General features: G+C 41.8%; 1 protein-coding gene across 1 annotated transcript in view; it reads right to left on the bottom strand.

The window, feature by feature from the left end:
- cacna1c (calcium channel, voltage-dependent, L type, alpha 1C subunit) overlaps positions 1–16272 on the bottom strand; it is a 1035639-nt gene that overhangs the window by 133144 nt on the left and 886223 nt on the right. Inside the window, exon 35 of the mRNA XM_080190924.1 lies at positions 15421–15512. Coding sequence (XP_080047050.1) covers positions 15421–15512 — 92 coding nt within the window. The remainder of the gene's footprint in view (positions 1–15420; positions 15513–16272) is intronic.

Genomic DNA, 16272 nt, shown 5'->3' with positions numbered 1-16272 from the left:
TTCATACTGGTAAGGATCCTCACGCAGTTGTGCCAGATTGTGATGCCAAACATCTGTGCTGGCAGATTTGCTGCTCAATTTAAATAGTCCACAGAAGTCAGACTATTTCTAATTGCCAAAGCTGCAAGAGGGATCCAGCACTAAAATAATTTAAAGGGCACAGACAACTGGTAGATAAATTCATTTACACTAACTTCTGCAACTAACTTTTGCAATGTGTTTTTTGGGAATATTTTGGTGAGTTTCTGGATTTGATACAGAGTGTTGCTGCATCCTCAGAGGGAGAGCAGAGGATTTGGTGACTTGTCATCACAAAGGCTGAAAGTGGGGAAGCAGTGGCTGAGTGGTATTGCCACTGGACTAGTAACTCAAAGGCCCAGGGTAATGATCTGCGGACACAGGTTAGAATCCCACCATGGCATGAATTTAATAAAAATCTGGAATCTAATCATGACCAATGAAACCATTGTTGATTGTTGTAAAAACCCATCTGGTTCAATAATGTCCATTAGGGAATGAAATCTGCTATACTTACCTGGTCTGGCCTACATGTGACTCCAGACCCACACCAATGTGGTTGACTCTCAACTGCCCTCTGAAATAGCCAAGCAAGCCACTGAGTTCAAGGGCAATTAGAGATGGGCAATAAATGCCGGCTCAGCTAGCAACGCCCACATCCCCTGAACGAAAGAAAGAAATGGAAGGTGGAGTGGCAGTGCCTCTGGATCTGCAGTGTGTCCAGGGGATGGAGCAGAGACACCAGAGAAGGCAAGCTCTGTATAATGCCATCAGTCGTGTTTGAGCAAGATTCCATGTTTTCCTGTATGTTGCCCCATCAAAGTCCTCATCTGAGTCCCCTGTAGCAGAATATATTAGCAACTTCACCCTCTGGTGAGTTGGCACCGGAATATCCTTTCTCCCTGATCCAACCAATCTTTCAACCATTTGTTTGTGGCACTGCACACCCAGTGATTCACCCCATGTTCTATATTAATCTCTAAAATTCATGCAATGTCAGTATCTGAGTTGGTGACTATCAATAATGCAAATGATGTAGTCTCTTCAATACTTCTGTGGCGTAACTTTGCTCTCCCCCTTGGATGTGACTGGGTTGGTGACAATTCTTGGGTGTCTGAAAGCAGAAAATCATAAAAAAAGATGATTGGGGTGAGGGAAGGATGTTAGGAAGGTCCATAGTCATCCAATAAGCAGTTTGTCAGGTAACAGAATGAGGATGGGCTGAGAGTTGAGTTGGAGCAAAAAGAAGGAACATCCTCTATGTTCTTGTCTGCACAGATGCCCTGGGGTATATTGCAGCTGGTTGCATGATACAGAGAACCATATCCTTCATTGGACTCAGGAAGAACAGGCATCCTTATTTTCCTAGTTCTGCTTTGCTCCCAACTATTGTGTGCCATCTTCCTCTGCAAAAGAGAAGGAAGAAAGTCATTGATTGGATAGCATTTTGTTTCGGTGATGTGTCTGTATAGCTGAATAGCTGGAGATGTGTGGGGGCAGCAAAAGGTAGCTGTGAGGCTGACATCATTGGAGTGCATGTGAGCATGAGGTTGAGTAGCTGGTTGTTAGGCATGATTCCTGAGTGCTAGGGACTGCTGCTGGGTAAGTGACTCGGATGCAATGCATTGATTAGCAGGATGGTTTGAAGGTGCAGTGGATGTGGGACGTCACATGAAGATACATTAATTGAACATGACCACTCAGAGGATATTAGACCTCTTGTGACTCTGTTGCCAGGACGTCGGGGCAGAAACTAGGAGCAGGAGTAGGCCATTTGATCTTCAAGCTTGTTCCACCATTCAATATGATCATGGCTGATCTTCTATCTCAATGCCACATTTATGAACTCTCCCTATATCCCCTGATATTTTTAGAATCTAGAAATCTATTTTCTTCTTAAATATATTCAGTGACTTGGCTTCCACTGTCTTATGTGGTAGAGAATTCCATAGGTTCACCATTCTTTGAGTGAAGAAGTTTCTCCACATCTCATTCCTAAATAGCCTACCTTTATTCTGAAACTGTGACCCTTTATTCTTGAACCCCAGCCAGAAGAAACAACATCTCTGCATCCAATCTGTCCAGCCTTGTCAAAATTTTATACATTTCAATTAGATCCCCTCTCATTCTTCTACATTCCAATGAATACGATGAATCACTCTTCATATGACAATTCTGCCATCCCAGGAGTCAGTTTGGTGAACTTCCACTGCACTTCCTCCATGGCAAGTTTAGAGAAGAAGAACAAAACTGCACAACACTCCAGTTGTATTCTTACAAAAGCCCGGTACAGCTGCAATACGTCATCCTTGCTACTGTATTCAAATCCTCCTGCAATGAAGGCCAACATATTATTTGCCTTCCGAACTGTTTGTTTTCCATTTTTGATGAACAAGGACACCAAGATCCCTTTGTATGCTAATATTTCTCAATCTATCACCATTTAAATAATGCTCCACCCTTTTGTTTCTCTGTCTGAAGTGGATAACTTCACATTTATCCACATTATACTGCATCTGCCATGTATTTTCCTACTCACTCAATGGGGGCAATCTTGCACCTGCATTCACTGCAGAAGTAAATGGTGACACTGGTACAAAATCCCATAAGAGTCAGGAAAAGATTCTTGTCGGCGAGATCTTGTTTCCTGATTTTCCCCGTCCCTCACCAGTAATGTAATGAGGTTTCCACCAACAAAGGATGGGTACATATAGCTGCACTTTAATAGATCTGAATATCATTAACAAGTCTCTCTTTCACATGACCCCCCCGTACAAAATATCCAAACATTAACAACATGAGATTTATAACAGATTTAGAAGAACGGGATTCAGTCCAGGAAATCCTGCTGGGTCGCCAAGTATAACCTCTGGGGTGGAGAGGGACATGTCTGGGCAGTGGCCTAGTACTGTCCCCTGGTACAGGTTGGCACTGCCCCCGGCACACATTGGAAATGCCAACAGGGCCTCTGGGGAACCCCATTGGGGGAAGAAGGATTTCTGTTATTGTGATTGGGGGGAGGAAGGGCCAATTACTTTGATGGTGGGGAGAACTCTCCTGTAAAGGGGGGGCTTTCCAGTGAATTGAGGTGGGAGTGGGTGACTTGAAGGGAGAGCTCGCTAGTGAAGTGGAGGGGACTTGCCAATAAAAGGTGGGGGAGGGGGAACTTGCCAGGGATGGGTTGGGGACTTGCTTGTGAGGGGGAGACTGCCTGTGATATTGCTGCAGTGATAGTGGGAAGTGGTGGGGAAGAGCCCCTTTTCTTGTGTAGCTGGGATGAGGGGAGAAAGCCCCTGATACTTTCATGATGTGGGGCAGGGGAAGGGTTGTTTTCCTGGTGCTTGTGGGGTTAGTCTTCCATTGAGGGGTGTGCCACTCAGGGGCACTTTAAAGGTACCATCCTGATCTCCGTGGAATCAGCCTTTTTAGCTCTAACAGGTCCTGTCCAGCCAGACGAATGGTGTAAACCATGCCCCCAGATTTTTTTGTCAGAGTGGCTGAAGATCTGAGGGAGATTTTGCACCAGCATGACCATGTGCATGAATTGGGGGGCCCTTTAAAGATGGTGCCCAATGTTGCCAGGTCCATCACCATGTTTCTTATCATCAGCAAACTTGAAAATATCCCATTTGATTCCATCATCCAAATCATTGTGAATAGCTGGGACTTAAGCATTGATCTCTGTTGGTCACCATTTCCCCCTTCAAAAAGATCCATTTATTCTTTCTCTCTGTTTGTCTTCTAACCAATTCTCAATGCATGCAAATATATTATCCCCAATCCCATGCACTTTAATTTTGCACAGTAGCCTATTACGTGGGACTTTATCAAAAGCTTCCTGAAAATCCAAATACATCGCATGTACTGGCTTATCCTTTTCTATGGGCCAGACTTCTCACATTGACCCCCCTGATCATCTGCTCCCAATCCTTTCTGAATTTGGTTGATGGCCTCCCGCTACCCCACCCCAACTCAGGGAAATATGGCTTGTCTCTTCCACAGATATCACAGCTAATAAGTTAGGAGCCTTTTCTCTGCCCTGGTGTTCTATTTTTCTTGTTAGGAATTGCAGCATTCAGCAGAAGACTCCTGTTATTCAAGATGACTACTCAATGGGAAGGACTGTTTTTATGAAGAGTTGACTGTCTGTACTATGTGTTATTAGCATGGTCTGCTTGATTACTGATGAGTACTGCTGCCAATAGCATGAACCTCACTCAATCATGCGTCACAATAATTCAAATGGTAGGCGTACAAGTTTGTGAGTGCTTCCCTTAATGGACCATAAGCAAATTTTGGTTGCTACAAAAATGTGTAGCAGCTTAACTAAATCATATTTAGAGTAGTCTGCATAATTCTGATCTCCATATTGCAGAATGGGTATAGAAGCCCTTGGAAAAGGTACAAAAAGAATTCACAAGAATGATACCAGAACTGAGAGCTTATACTTATCACACAAGATTAAACAAGCTGTGCTCTTTTATTTAGGAAAGGGAAGGTTGAAGGAGTTGACTAATGTAAGTTACTAATAGAGGTTGCTGGCCAACTGATGCAACACATGGCACCTTTTGTCCAGTAGCAACAAATTGCTTCAAGTATATTCCAACTCAACTTCTCCTTGAATGGCAAGAAACTGAATCACAAAAAATATCCTGTTTATCTTGGTGTTGCCCTTGACAAGAACTAACATATAAAAAACATCTGAGCAAGACAGCAGTAAAGATCAAAATATGTAATAATCTCCTCAGCAAACATAAGACAAGGGCAAATTACTGCGGATTCTGGGAACTGAAATAAAAACAGGGATGCTGTAAAATCTCAGCAGTTTAGCAGCAGTACTCAGCAGTACTGACAGATTCCACCAGCAAAATCTCAGTTCTGATGAAGAGTCATCCAGACTTGAAACATTGGCTCTGTTCTCTTTCCACAGATGCTGTCAGACCTGCTGAGATTTTCCAGCATTTTCTGTTTATATCCTCAGCAAACTTGCTAGCTCTTCATGGAGTGCTCAAACCTTAAGGATCTCAACTTTTATCATTGCAGAGTACCATGCACCAATATGGAACAACTCATCCCATATCAGTCTTGCAGACACATAGCTCAACAAACAATGTGTATCCTCTGATCAATTAAATTACCCTGGTTTCCAGTCCCGAGCAACATCTCCCCCACATGAGTAGGGAGATTGCAGCAAGAAAGTTCCTGGAGGTTTACAGCAACCTAATCCTGCCACTACACAATAACCTTGCCAATCCATCTGTTGTTGACTTCCCATCATGTCAGCCTACATGGCTAAGACCACTGTGTCAAGGAATAACAACAGGGGCCCTATGGCAGTAGGAGTGGAACCAACATGCCACCATTAAACACCACTTCCTTATCACAGGGCCCACAGCCCGTCCACCCAGCTTCAACCTGTCACACCAATCTTGGGCACTCCTCAACCATTTCCATACTGGTCAAGACCTTTGAGCAGCAAATCAGCACAGGTGGACCTTGCAGGGAGCCCAGGCTGCAACTGTGTTACACCCAAATCAATGATAGCATTGAAGAATGCGACTGAAAAAATTCATTTAACCAATGTGGAAGCTGTTGCCTGGCATAGTAATTACTGCACATACTAAAAAAAATTACTAAAATTATGAAGAGGTTTGATAGGTTAAAACAGGTGTTTCCACCTGTGATGAGTCAAAACTAAGGGCCATAAATATAAGCTAGGCACTCATAACTCTGATAAGGAATTCAGGAAAAACTTATTTAACCAGACAGTGTTTAGAGTGTGGAACATGCTACCACACTACAAGAGCAATTGAGGTGCATAACTAGATCCAATTAAGAACAACTACCTAAGTACATGAGAAAGGAAGGAATAATACGATATGTAAAAAGAAGATGGAAAATTTAGGAGGAGGCTTGGTGGAACATAAACAATGGCATAGACCAGATGGGCTGAATATCTTTTATTTGCTTTAAATTCTTGATAATTCTATTTACATTGTCTTTATAGTTTCTATAATGCGAGAGCCTACTTAAGAAGATTTTGCTGTATCACTAGTACTGACCTGAGGAAGGGGATTCCGGATTTATGAGCAAAGTCGTAGGCAGACACTTAGGTTTAGTAACAGATGAGAAGGAAAGAGTTAAAGTAGCTTACACCTAACAAGATCATGTTAGCAGTTTGCTCATATGTAAATGCTAAACATTGTTAAAGAACTGAATGACGATTTTTATTTTGAGCGCTTGCCATCCTGAAAGAGAATGATCCCTACTGACTCTGATAGGTCTGCTGCTATTTTGTGCTCAGTTGAGAGTTAACTGGCAATAGGCAGAATTTTTGCCTACTTTTGGATGGAGGTTCTGCCTTAGAGAACTGTAGATGGCCAATAGATCTCCAGCCCATTCAGGCCTAGTGCTGCAGTGGCGAGGCAGGCCCTTAAGTGGCTATTTACGGGCATTAAGAGGGGCATGGATGGACTTCCCATCCAAAACCTTGCCCATCGCACTGTAAAATGGCTTCTGGTTTGGGGCAGATGAGATCCTAAAGGAAGTCCTGTCTACAAAATTTGATGTTCCCCTGCCGCAGAAACCGCCAGGTTCTGGCCATGATAATTCACATCTTTTAATGATAGTTTTTTTTTAATTATAGGGATTTATAAATGCATGTTTAGTCTTTTTTGTTCAGTATTTGACTGTTACTTCTATTTTTTCTTTTTTGAATAATAACTTACATCAATAATAGAGAAATTTAAAGCAAATTTATCAGCAGAAAAGGCAAAAGACCAGGTTAGAAATATGGGCCTTAATCTAGCTCTTCCAGAATCTGGTCTATTTTTGCCAGACCTTTAAATTGTGGCCAGTGAAGGTGCAACTTTCTGGCTCCATCTGCATGAGACATATCAAGGAAGTTCCTGGAAACTGCTCCCTTGAAAAGCAACTGTGAAATAGTTGAACCTGGTGTGAATCCTTTTGAGGTCTTGTTAATAATATTCCGTGTAAGTTGTTTGGGTGCTTGAATGCACAGCAAACAGGAATATACAGTGTGAAAGGAACAAATCAGCTGCATAGAAGTTGTGGTCTCTATAAAATGCACAAATGCATGGCCATTTTGAAGGAACCATGTGGTGCATTAAATGGACCACACACAGTAAAGGGAAATTCTAGCATAATGACATACAGCATAGCGAAGGTTAATGGGGAACTAAAAGATGGTGTTATGGGCTAGCTCACTGTGTGCAAGTGATTCTGCAGTACTGTATGAACCCTACACACTGTACCTTCTTCTGGGACAAATCACTGAGTCCCAGCGAGATTGCTCAAATTTGGGACAGGTTAATTAGTACAATTCTATCTATTGCAAAGTTTGTACAGGAACAGCCACTCCAGGTAGTCTAGCTTTAAGCAAAGCTCCATAGACAGGAGATAATCCATTGTAGCTGCTTATTGGCTCTGCAGGAGGCTAGAAGAGAATAAGATACTAGAGACTGGGTTAGGGAAGAAGAGCCCATCCAGTAACAGTCAACAGCTCCAAACAGCTAGAAGAAGGATGCCAAAAAATTTCTTTTCATTTTATAACTTAGCCTTTGAAGCAGGCAGTTACATTTTATGCCAAAATCACAGTGAGGGACATAATCTAAGTACCAAAATCAGAGTTCAACAGTACCACTACTGTGATGAAGCAATAATCTATGAATTGCTGCTAATGGTCACCTCAGGTAATGTCACTCAGAAAGTGAAACCAAATTCTGAGGGGCTGCAGAAAAAATACTGAATACCTGTCCTGTTTCAGAAGATCCTAGTAATGTGCAAAAAAAGCACAAGATATGCACAAAATTTCTAATACTCATTTGGAGAGCAACAGACTTCTTCTCTCAGTTTACTTTGTTCTAACAACACATACAGCCAATTTTTCTCAGCCTCAGTATTTCTGAATCAGATAAGCAAGCCACTAAAATTGAAACCGCTATAGGCAGTAAAGGCATCCCGAGACTGAACACTTTACATCTGTCAGACAATGACCTTAAAAAATCCAATAAAATATGGTCACCATCGAAAATCAATTACAAATGAAGCTTAGATCTTAACATACAATCTGGAATCCATGTGTTTCTGAGTAGTCAGAGAGAACATTGATCAACTCAGAAGCAGATGCAGAGACAGTGGCACTATTACAACTTTACAGCATCAGAGTTAGCCAATAGATTAATTGAGCTCACAAAAGCATTTACCCTAACAGAAATTTTCCAAAAAGATTCCTTGGACCAATTCTAAGGTTACAACATGAAAACACTGCTGCAAAGCAGACACAAGTACCAAGCCATATTACTATGTCAACAGAGCCTAGACTTTACGTAATTCATTGGCATGACAGCCAACACAGCAAAGCATAGTAAGCAATGCAGGTGATGCAGCGTTATACATGCACCCACAAACTGCCCAGCTTTCAATAATATATTCAAGGTATGTGACCTCGGAAGCACTGATGCAGAAAGCAAAGGCCAAAATAAGCAGTCTGATGTCACAAGGAGCGTCACTCATAGGTCATGCAGGTACAGTATTCTAAATGGCCAACCGTGCATACCAGACAGCAACAAAATCAGATCTGCAACTGTTCAGCCAAGCTATAAGGTCAGGTAAAGCTAACCACACTATTGATATACAAAGTGAGCTGATATTCCACATGGTGGACATCATTGTATGTATTGATACAATGGTAGCACCAGAAGCCTTTTCCAGCACCCAAGGACAGTACAGCCCATATGCAAAACTGGATACTGATGCATGCGCAAATATCCTTCCACTATCGCACACTGCTATATATGTGCCCAAAGGTGTGGCAAGCAACTATTCAACCAACTATTGCCAAACTCATCACATACAATGGCTCAGAGATTCCATCCCTGGATCATTACACTCAAATGTTGCTACAAAAACTCACTCTGGTCATCCCAGATATTCTATGTGGATACCATGGGTCCAGTGATCACAGGCCTACTGGTATGCAAAACCTGTCCTTGATCACCAGCCATAGTATTGTCAAGCCAATGATGTGGACCACAGACCACAAGGAGTGCTATTGTAAACTTTGTGCTTTGACTGGGAGAAGACCATCTAACTCTGCAATGCATACTATCAGCCAACAGGCTACATGCACAGTTGGAACCGAATATGTATACCCATTCCAAGCTTGCAAACTTCATCATTCTGCTGAACCAATGTGAAGTTACTGTTTAGCAGACAAGTATGGACAAACTTCATCACCTGACAAAACTCACAGGAGTACGTGACGCATTAACTGGAAAGCAGGGGAAGATGAAAGATCCCATGACTGGCATGTGGGTAATGAATTACCCAACCTGAACTTCCAACAAAACACTAAACACTCAGATGGCATATGCAATCCAGCAGAAATCGTTAGCATATGCACAGAACCAGGAGTGTATCAAGTACTATCACTGAATGGCATGACAGTACAATGAAACAGGTGCCAATTCAGAACAATACCACAACCAGAAAGATTGAGTAACTCTATTGTAACAGAATATGGTATAAGGTGCAACATAAGTAAAGCAACACTAACCAGCATTCTGAAACTGTATAGAAGCCTTCAATCAAGATCACCATAACTAAATCTAGACCAATAAGCGGACGACCAATGTTTTTTAAACACTTGTAAATTTATTACAGGCAAAAGGATATATTTAGATATAATTATTCTTTTCCTTTCCTGTCAGGTGTATAGTTTGACTCTGTAAGAGTAAACCGTTATAAGAATAGTTTAGAAAAAAATGGACGTGCTGTGATATGTATCTTTAAGGAGGCATATTTAAATTAATGTCAATCAGTACCACTAACACATGTGTTAGTCTCATGACCTTTTACTCAGAACAGTAGCTTATGGAGGTCAGACGCGCATACTCATCCTCCTAGGTAAGACTGTTGGTATATAATCTTACCTTCAAATAAAGAACCCATATTATTGTTTTGCCAACCCTTGTTGTATGACTGGTATGTTTACGTCAAATAGACAAATGTAACAGATAGAGAGTGAGTTTCCTAAAGATGGCAGAGCAACAGTGTCTCATGAAGCTCAGGTTTTCATCGCTGATCATTGTTGTCATCTTCTGCCTTTTGGAAAAAGAGTTCATTCCAAGAGAACCAAGTGGGCAAGCATTGCATTGGCTGTCTAGGTTACCACTGAATTTTGTCATCTCTGGCTCCATTCAGGGATCTGCTAGTGACACCTCAAGAATCTCTCTCTCTCTCTCTCCAGGTTCAACTCGTACGTCACTGATGAATTGTTTTCCAAGGCCATCACTTATTGTTATTGGCTTTGTCAACAAGGTGATCATCCATATCTGCGCTGCATGATTCAGCAGTCACATCTCTCATAGGCTTCCCTCCTCCACATAGTCCCAACAGCTATATTCTGGGAGACAAGGATTACCTCTAAAGATCCATAAGGAAGTCTACAGTGAACCAGTGGAGAGATATAATGGAGCCTCAGCAGCACAAAGGCAATAGAACAAGCCATTAGATTTCTGAAGATGCACTTCAGGTGCCTCAACAAATCTGGAAGCACTCTTCGATATGCCCCATCAAGGGTTTCCAGAATGTTTGTGAGCTGCTATGCCTTTCATAATATTGCAGAACAGACAGAAATGGGGTGTTGGAAGTGGGAAGTATGGAATGGCATTTATCCTCCTTTGGGGAGGAGGAAGGAGTAGGAAGAGAAACCATGTGTGATCATGAGGCTTGTAGTCACTCATCTGGTTACTACAGAAGGCATCATAAAAGAATGTTTTAATGTTGTCTTATGGAGCTGGTACAAGCTGGCTTTCCTGCTGTGACATTTGAGGTGCTTGTGGTTGACATTCTCTCCATTTCGTAATGGGTAAGGGTCCTGCCAAAAATGGCAGAATCAACACCTGTGCAAGAGCAGACTTGGTCATCAGAACAGAAGGCATCATTTGTGGCTCTGTCTGCAGGCTGCGAGATGGCGGCAAGGGATGAGAAATGGGAGTATCAGATGTACTTTTTCCAGCTTCTTTCACATAGCCATCCTACACCTTTCTGCCAGCCAATAGCTGGAAAATCCTTATTTGCACGTCAGAGAGGCTTTGTTCCATTCTGTGTAAAGTGACAGACAGAGTATATAGGCCACAGATCTGGGCCAGCAGGCTCTCAGTGTCCACTCTTTCCTTGTACATAAACATTTTCACAAATGCCTGAGACATCATAGCATATGAAAGATAGACTCTCCAATCTCTCAAGATGCTCACAGCCTCTGGAAATACTGACAGAAACACCCACATTTCCAGTTATTTCTTTCCAACTTCTCTGGATGACTATGCTGAGCAGAACAGAGGCATGCTGAACTTTCTGGCGGGGTCTTTCAATTGCAGTCCCTGTCTCTCAGCATCTGCTCCTGCCCATAAATGATGTGCTTGTCGATATGTTACAACTTAGCAATCTCTAGTCCATTGCCCATGTACCTCAATTTATATATTGACAAATAGGAGATTATTTGTGCTCCTGGAGAATGTGCATTGTCTGAATGTTTGCCCTCATCTGAGGACTCCTCAGTTTACTCCATTATAACATCTCCTCTTTCACCCTTGAAGGACCTGTGGGAGATCAAAGACATGAGTTGATGCTGATATGGGAAAAGAGTACAAACTCAATCTAGCTAATTATTTCTATGGGCCACTCCATTTCTCTATTGCCAACAACTAACAGATTCCGACCCTGCCGATTTTAAAGGTGTCTTTCTCCAATGCAATCAGGGTGGCAATGACTGCAGGTTCACCCCGATTCTCTGCTTCTCCCTGGAGCTGTATGTTCTCTTCTCCTGCAAAGAGAGAAGGTAGAGAATTATGAGTATGAGAAGTAGGATGTTTGTTGAGGATGGAATGGTAACATTTGCAGAGGATGATCGTGAGGGATAGGTCTGAGATGACAATAGGATGGAAGTTATTCTGAGTGTCAGCTATTCTGATGGTGATGCCTGAAGAGAAAGGAATTTGTGGAACTGCAAGGTGGATTGTTCAGAAGAGTGCTGTGCAGGAGAATCCTGGGAAGATAACGGGTATGGATGCTACTTGAAAGTGTCTTAGCACTCAGTTTGCCTAATCTAATGAAACTTTTCTGACACTGATTCCAGATCCTGGGCAATACATTCCAGTTGCTCACAGCCTCTATTATATAGATTGTGTACTTGGCCTCTTCTTCACTCTTTCTTCAGAGTAAAGAGCATCTTTCTTCCTTCCATGTTCTTATCTTCAACTTGCTATGTAAAAGCAAGGGTTTTTGCAAACATTCTGACTCCAGCTGGATGCTTTTAAATAGAGAGCCTTCATTGACAGAATGTGAGTCATCTACAAAATGTGATTGTTTGGGAAATCCTACAGCGTGATGTTAGTGCTGTGGCTGAGTTAAAGAGCCATGGCAGGTCCCACTCATAATAACAAAGGACCCAACCTCTCCACTGCGTATGTATCTGTTCAGATAAAATTATATCCTATGCATTAATTGCAGTTTGCAGCTGAGTAAGGGAACTAGAATTTTTCCCTTTTAACTGGCTGGTCCATTGTGTGTGGGATAAAGTCCATGGTGATTACCAGCTATAATGTTTGAATTGCATCAACCATAATCAAGACTGTTTTTTCGATTTACCAATACAATCATACGAACAAGAAGCTGCAGTAGATCATTCAGCCCCTTGAGCCTGCTCTGCCATATAATAAGATAATGGCTGATCTGACAGGAACCTCAAATCTGCATCCTGCCTACCTCTGATAATCTATCACCCCCTTGCATACCAAGAATATGTCCATTTCTGTCTTAAAAATATTCAATGATTTTGCTTCCACCTTCTTTTCAGGAAGAGAGTTCCAAAGATCCATGACTCACTGAGACAAAACATTTTGCCTGATCTTTGTTTTAAATGGGCATTCCTTATTTTTAAACACTACCCTCCTAGTTCTGGATTCTAGACTCTGTCCACATCCAGCCTGTCAAGACTCTTATATGTTTCAATCAAGTTGCCTATTACTCTTCTAAGCTCCAGTAGATGCAAGTCTAGTCTGTCTAATGTTTTCTCATAAGACAACCCACCCATTTTAGGTATTTATTTGGTAAACCTTCTCTGAACTGTCTTCAACGCAATTTCTTGGAATTGCGATTTCCAGTGATGCTTTACATTATGCTTTCAAAATGAAGAATTGCTAGTTTTGCACAATATTTAGGTATGCAACTATGACTATTTTCAGAGCAGCCTGTAACAGCTGACTTCTTACTATAACATTTAAAAATGCACAGTTTATTTTAGTACCAGTTCATTGTTGTAAATGCTTAGAATTTATTACCTGCAACAAATGTTGTGTTTAGATTTTGCCATTGGTACATTGTAAACCTCTCTCTGGTGTGGCATCTACATTACTCATGCACTTGTTAGTTATGAAGCAGATAAATGGGAAGAGTATTAAACTGGACTACTTCTTTCCCACTAGCCATTTTCTATCCAGCAGCTACCAAATTGACAACCTGACCAGCAGCTGGGAGGGAAACCCTGGAGCTGCAGGATACCTTGGGGATGGGAATGAGGAAACCATAGCATCCAGAGGAAACCCACGCAGGCACAGGGAGAATGTGCAAACTCCACCATACAGTCACCCAAGGCCAGAATTGAACCCTGGTCCCTGATGCTGTGAAGCAACAGTGCTAACCATTGTGCCACCATGCTGCAGTTATGAGAGGGAGGGTTCAACTTCAAGGTGTGTGGGACATTGCAGTTGGAGGATGAAGGCAAGTGATTGGGAGAAAGGATACAGAGGCTGTGATCAGAATGGGTTGTGGGTGGGTGATAAAATCTTCTCTAAAAGGCAGGGTTGCCTCCTAGCCCAGAAACAGTTCTGACTTACCTGTGGAACCAGCAGTGCTTGCTGCTCCTTCTTGATTTCCTGACCTTTGAGAAATCCATGCAGAAACAATCAATTTTAAATTAGGCTCCTAATTGCAGTGTTGGAGCCTGATTTTATGATACTGAATGTTCTGTCTCTGCACAATGGAAAACGCGGACGCCACAAAACCTGCTGCTGTAAAAACAACAACAGGTGAATGTGCAGTGGGTTAGAACTCAGTTTGTGGAGTTGCCTGTTCATCTACAAACTTCAACTCTCTCCCAGCTGTTTTGCTGGAGAGAGTGGAAAATATCAACACCTACGAGTATCATTAAGCATGCAGAGTGATGCTCAAGGTTGCAGCGGAATTTATAACATTAAATTTTATCCCTGTAGAGATCTTCACACAGTGATCTTTACTGAAAGCTAGACACCAAACAACAACTACAGGACGAAAGGAAGGGAGTAACAAGGTTAGGAAAGGTATGATTACATCGTCAAACATTATCTTAAGGAGACTTTTAAAAACAGGTGGGATGATGGTAAGACATTGCTGAATGATCACAGTAATGGAGTGAAATTAGCAAAGAACGAGAACTAGACTGGTGTCAGAGGAATGAATGTTGGATTTTATGTAGGATAAAGGCCACAGGATTATGGATAGCTTTATTGTTGAAGGTAGGGAGACTAGCAAAGAGAAAACTTTGAAAGTTAAGCTTTGAAGTAATGATTGAAGACTTAAACCAAAGCAGCATTTGGGGATTTCATCTCTGCACTGTAGTTCTTTCTCTAATATTCAAACTGCCAGTCATATACCTTCCCCGCTTTGTTTAGCTGAGCCAGTATGAGTTGATGCTGGCTGTTTGGGCAGACAACGGAGTTATGTGTTCAGCACTAAGAAGTGGCAATGAAAAACATAGAGGAAAAAATGTGCACTGGAAAATAAAATTCAGTGACAACTGTCAAGCATAGTGTGGCAGAGATGAATTGGGAGTAAGGTCCAATGGTGGCTGGTTGTTTCTTAATTGGGAAAGAATGGAGAAACACAGAGAAAGGCTAATTGGTCAGTTGATCTTGTGCACCTTATTATATGTGCAGCAGGCCTTTCGCCCATCTTTTAGACCACATAGACTATACAGCCTTTTGAAAACAAGCAGCCAAGGAAAAAGTATATTAAAAAAGGACATAACTGCAAGGAAAGAAAAAAGAAACGTCTGTTACAGTGGAGGGCAATGATCTCTAACAGCTAGCATCTTCCAGGTTACTGGTTCTGAAACATTAATTTTAAGCCCATGTTTTCCATGATTTTTTAAAATTTGCATTGTACTTGCATATTGCAAATTGAAGACAGTAAGTCCCCCTAAGCTTCACGATTTTCTCATATATCTACAGAGGAATGTTCCATAGAGTCTGAAATAAAAGCATCACATTATCACACTAACTTGTATATTTATTGGACATAGAAATTGAGTGACAATTTTAGAAATATAGGAGCATTACAAACCTGAAGAGCAACAAAACTGCCTGTGGGAAGGTTTGAAAATTGTTGTTTCTGTTGATATGAGTTTCATCAATCATGGCAATCTTTCCAAATACCTACAAAATGAAAAAAAACAGAATTATATCAATCTACTTTAGTTTTGATATTTTGTCTTGTCCCTTGGTGACATTGTCCAGAAGTATATGGCTTAATTTTCCTGGCCTTGTGGTGATGGGCTTGGATGTGGGATGCTGTAAAATAAGTGGAAAGCATTCCTGTCACCAAGAAACTTTCACAGGTACGGATAGGTGAGATGCAGTTTGGCAGAACTGCAGAAGTGGGCAACCATTTTAAATAGCCAAAGCTTGAATTATGGGAGATTTTTGAAGACTTGGCAATATTTTTCCAGAGGTATAACGGACCTCACTGCATGAAAAGGCTGCCACCTCAATGGATATGGCTTCTCTGTGACAGTTCAGGGGCCATTGGAGTGGAAGGATCTGTGCCCCCAAGAGGGAGCCACAGACATAAAAAACAGCAGCTGTAGCCTCAATGATAAGAGGTCACACGACATCAGGTTGTAGACCAACAGGTTTATTTGAAATCAATGATGCATCTGGATGGATTTCCCCTCTATTCTGTGGGCCCAATATCTTTCTCCCTCTGAATTATTAATTTAGTTTTATTCCTCTGAAGGTGCCTTCTTGATGGGATGCCTTCAAGACCTTTTACTTGCCTTTGCAGCACCTGTGACTCCTGATGGAGCTGCCAAGACTTCCAAATTGCCAGTCCTGTGATTGAGCAAGTGGTTGTGGAAGCCTGCCCACTGTCCTTAATACGATGGCAATTGCAAAGGTGGCCAATTGGGAGCCTGTC

The sequence above is a fragment of the Carcharhinus amblyrhynchos genome, chromosome 6, assembly GCF_965287045.1.
Source record: "Carcharhinus amblyrhynchos chromosome 6, sCarAmb.v2.hapA, whole genome shotgun sequence".
Taxonomy (NCBI): domain Eukaryota; kingdom Metazoa; phylum Chordata; class Chondrichthyes; order Carcharhiniformes; family Carcharhinidae; genus Carcharhinus; species Carcharhinus amblyrhynchos.
The sequence above is the reverse complement of the archived record's forward strand: the minus strand, read 5'-3'. Positions and strand labels throughout refer to the sequence as shown.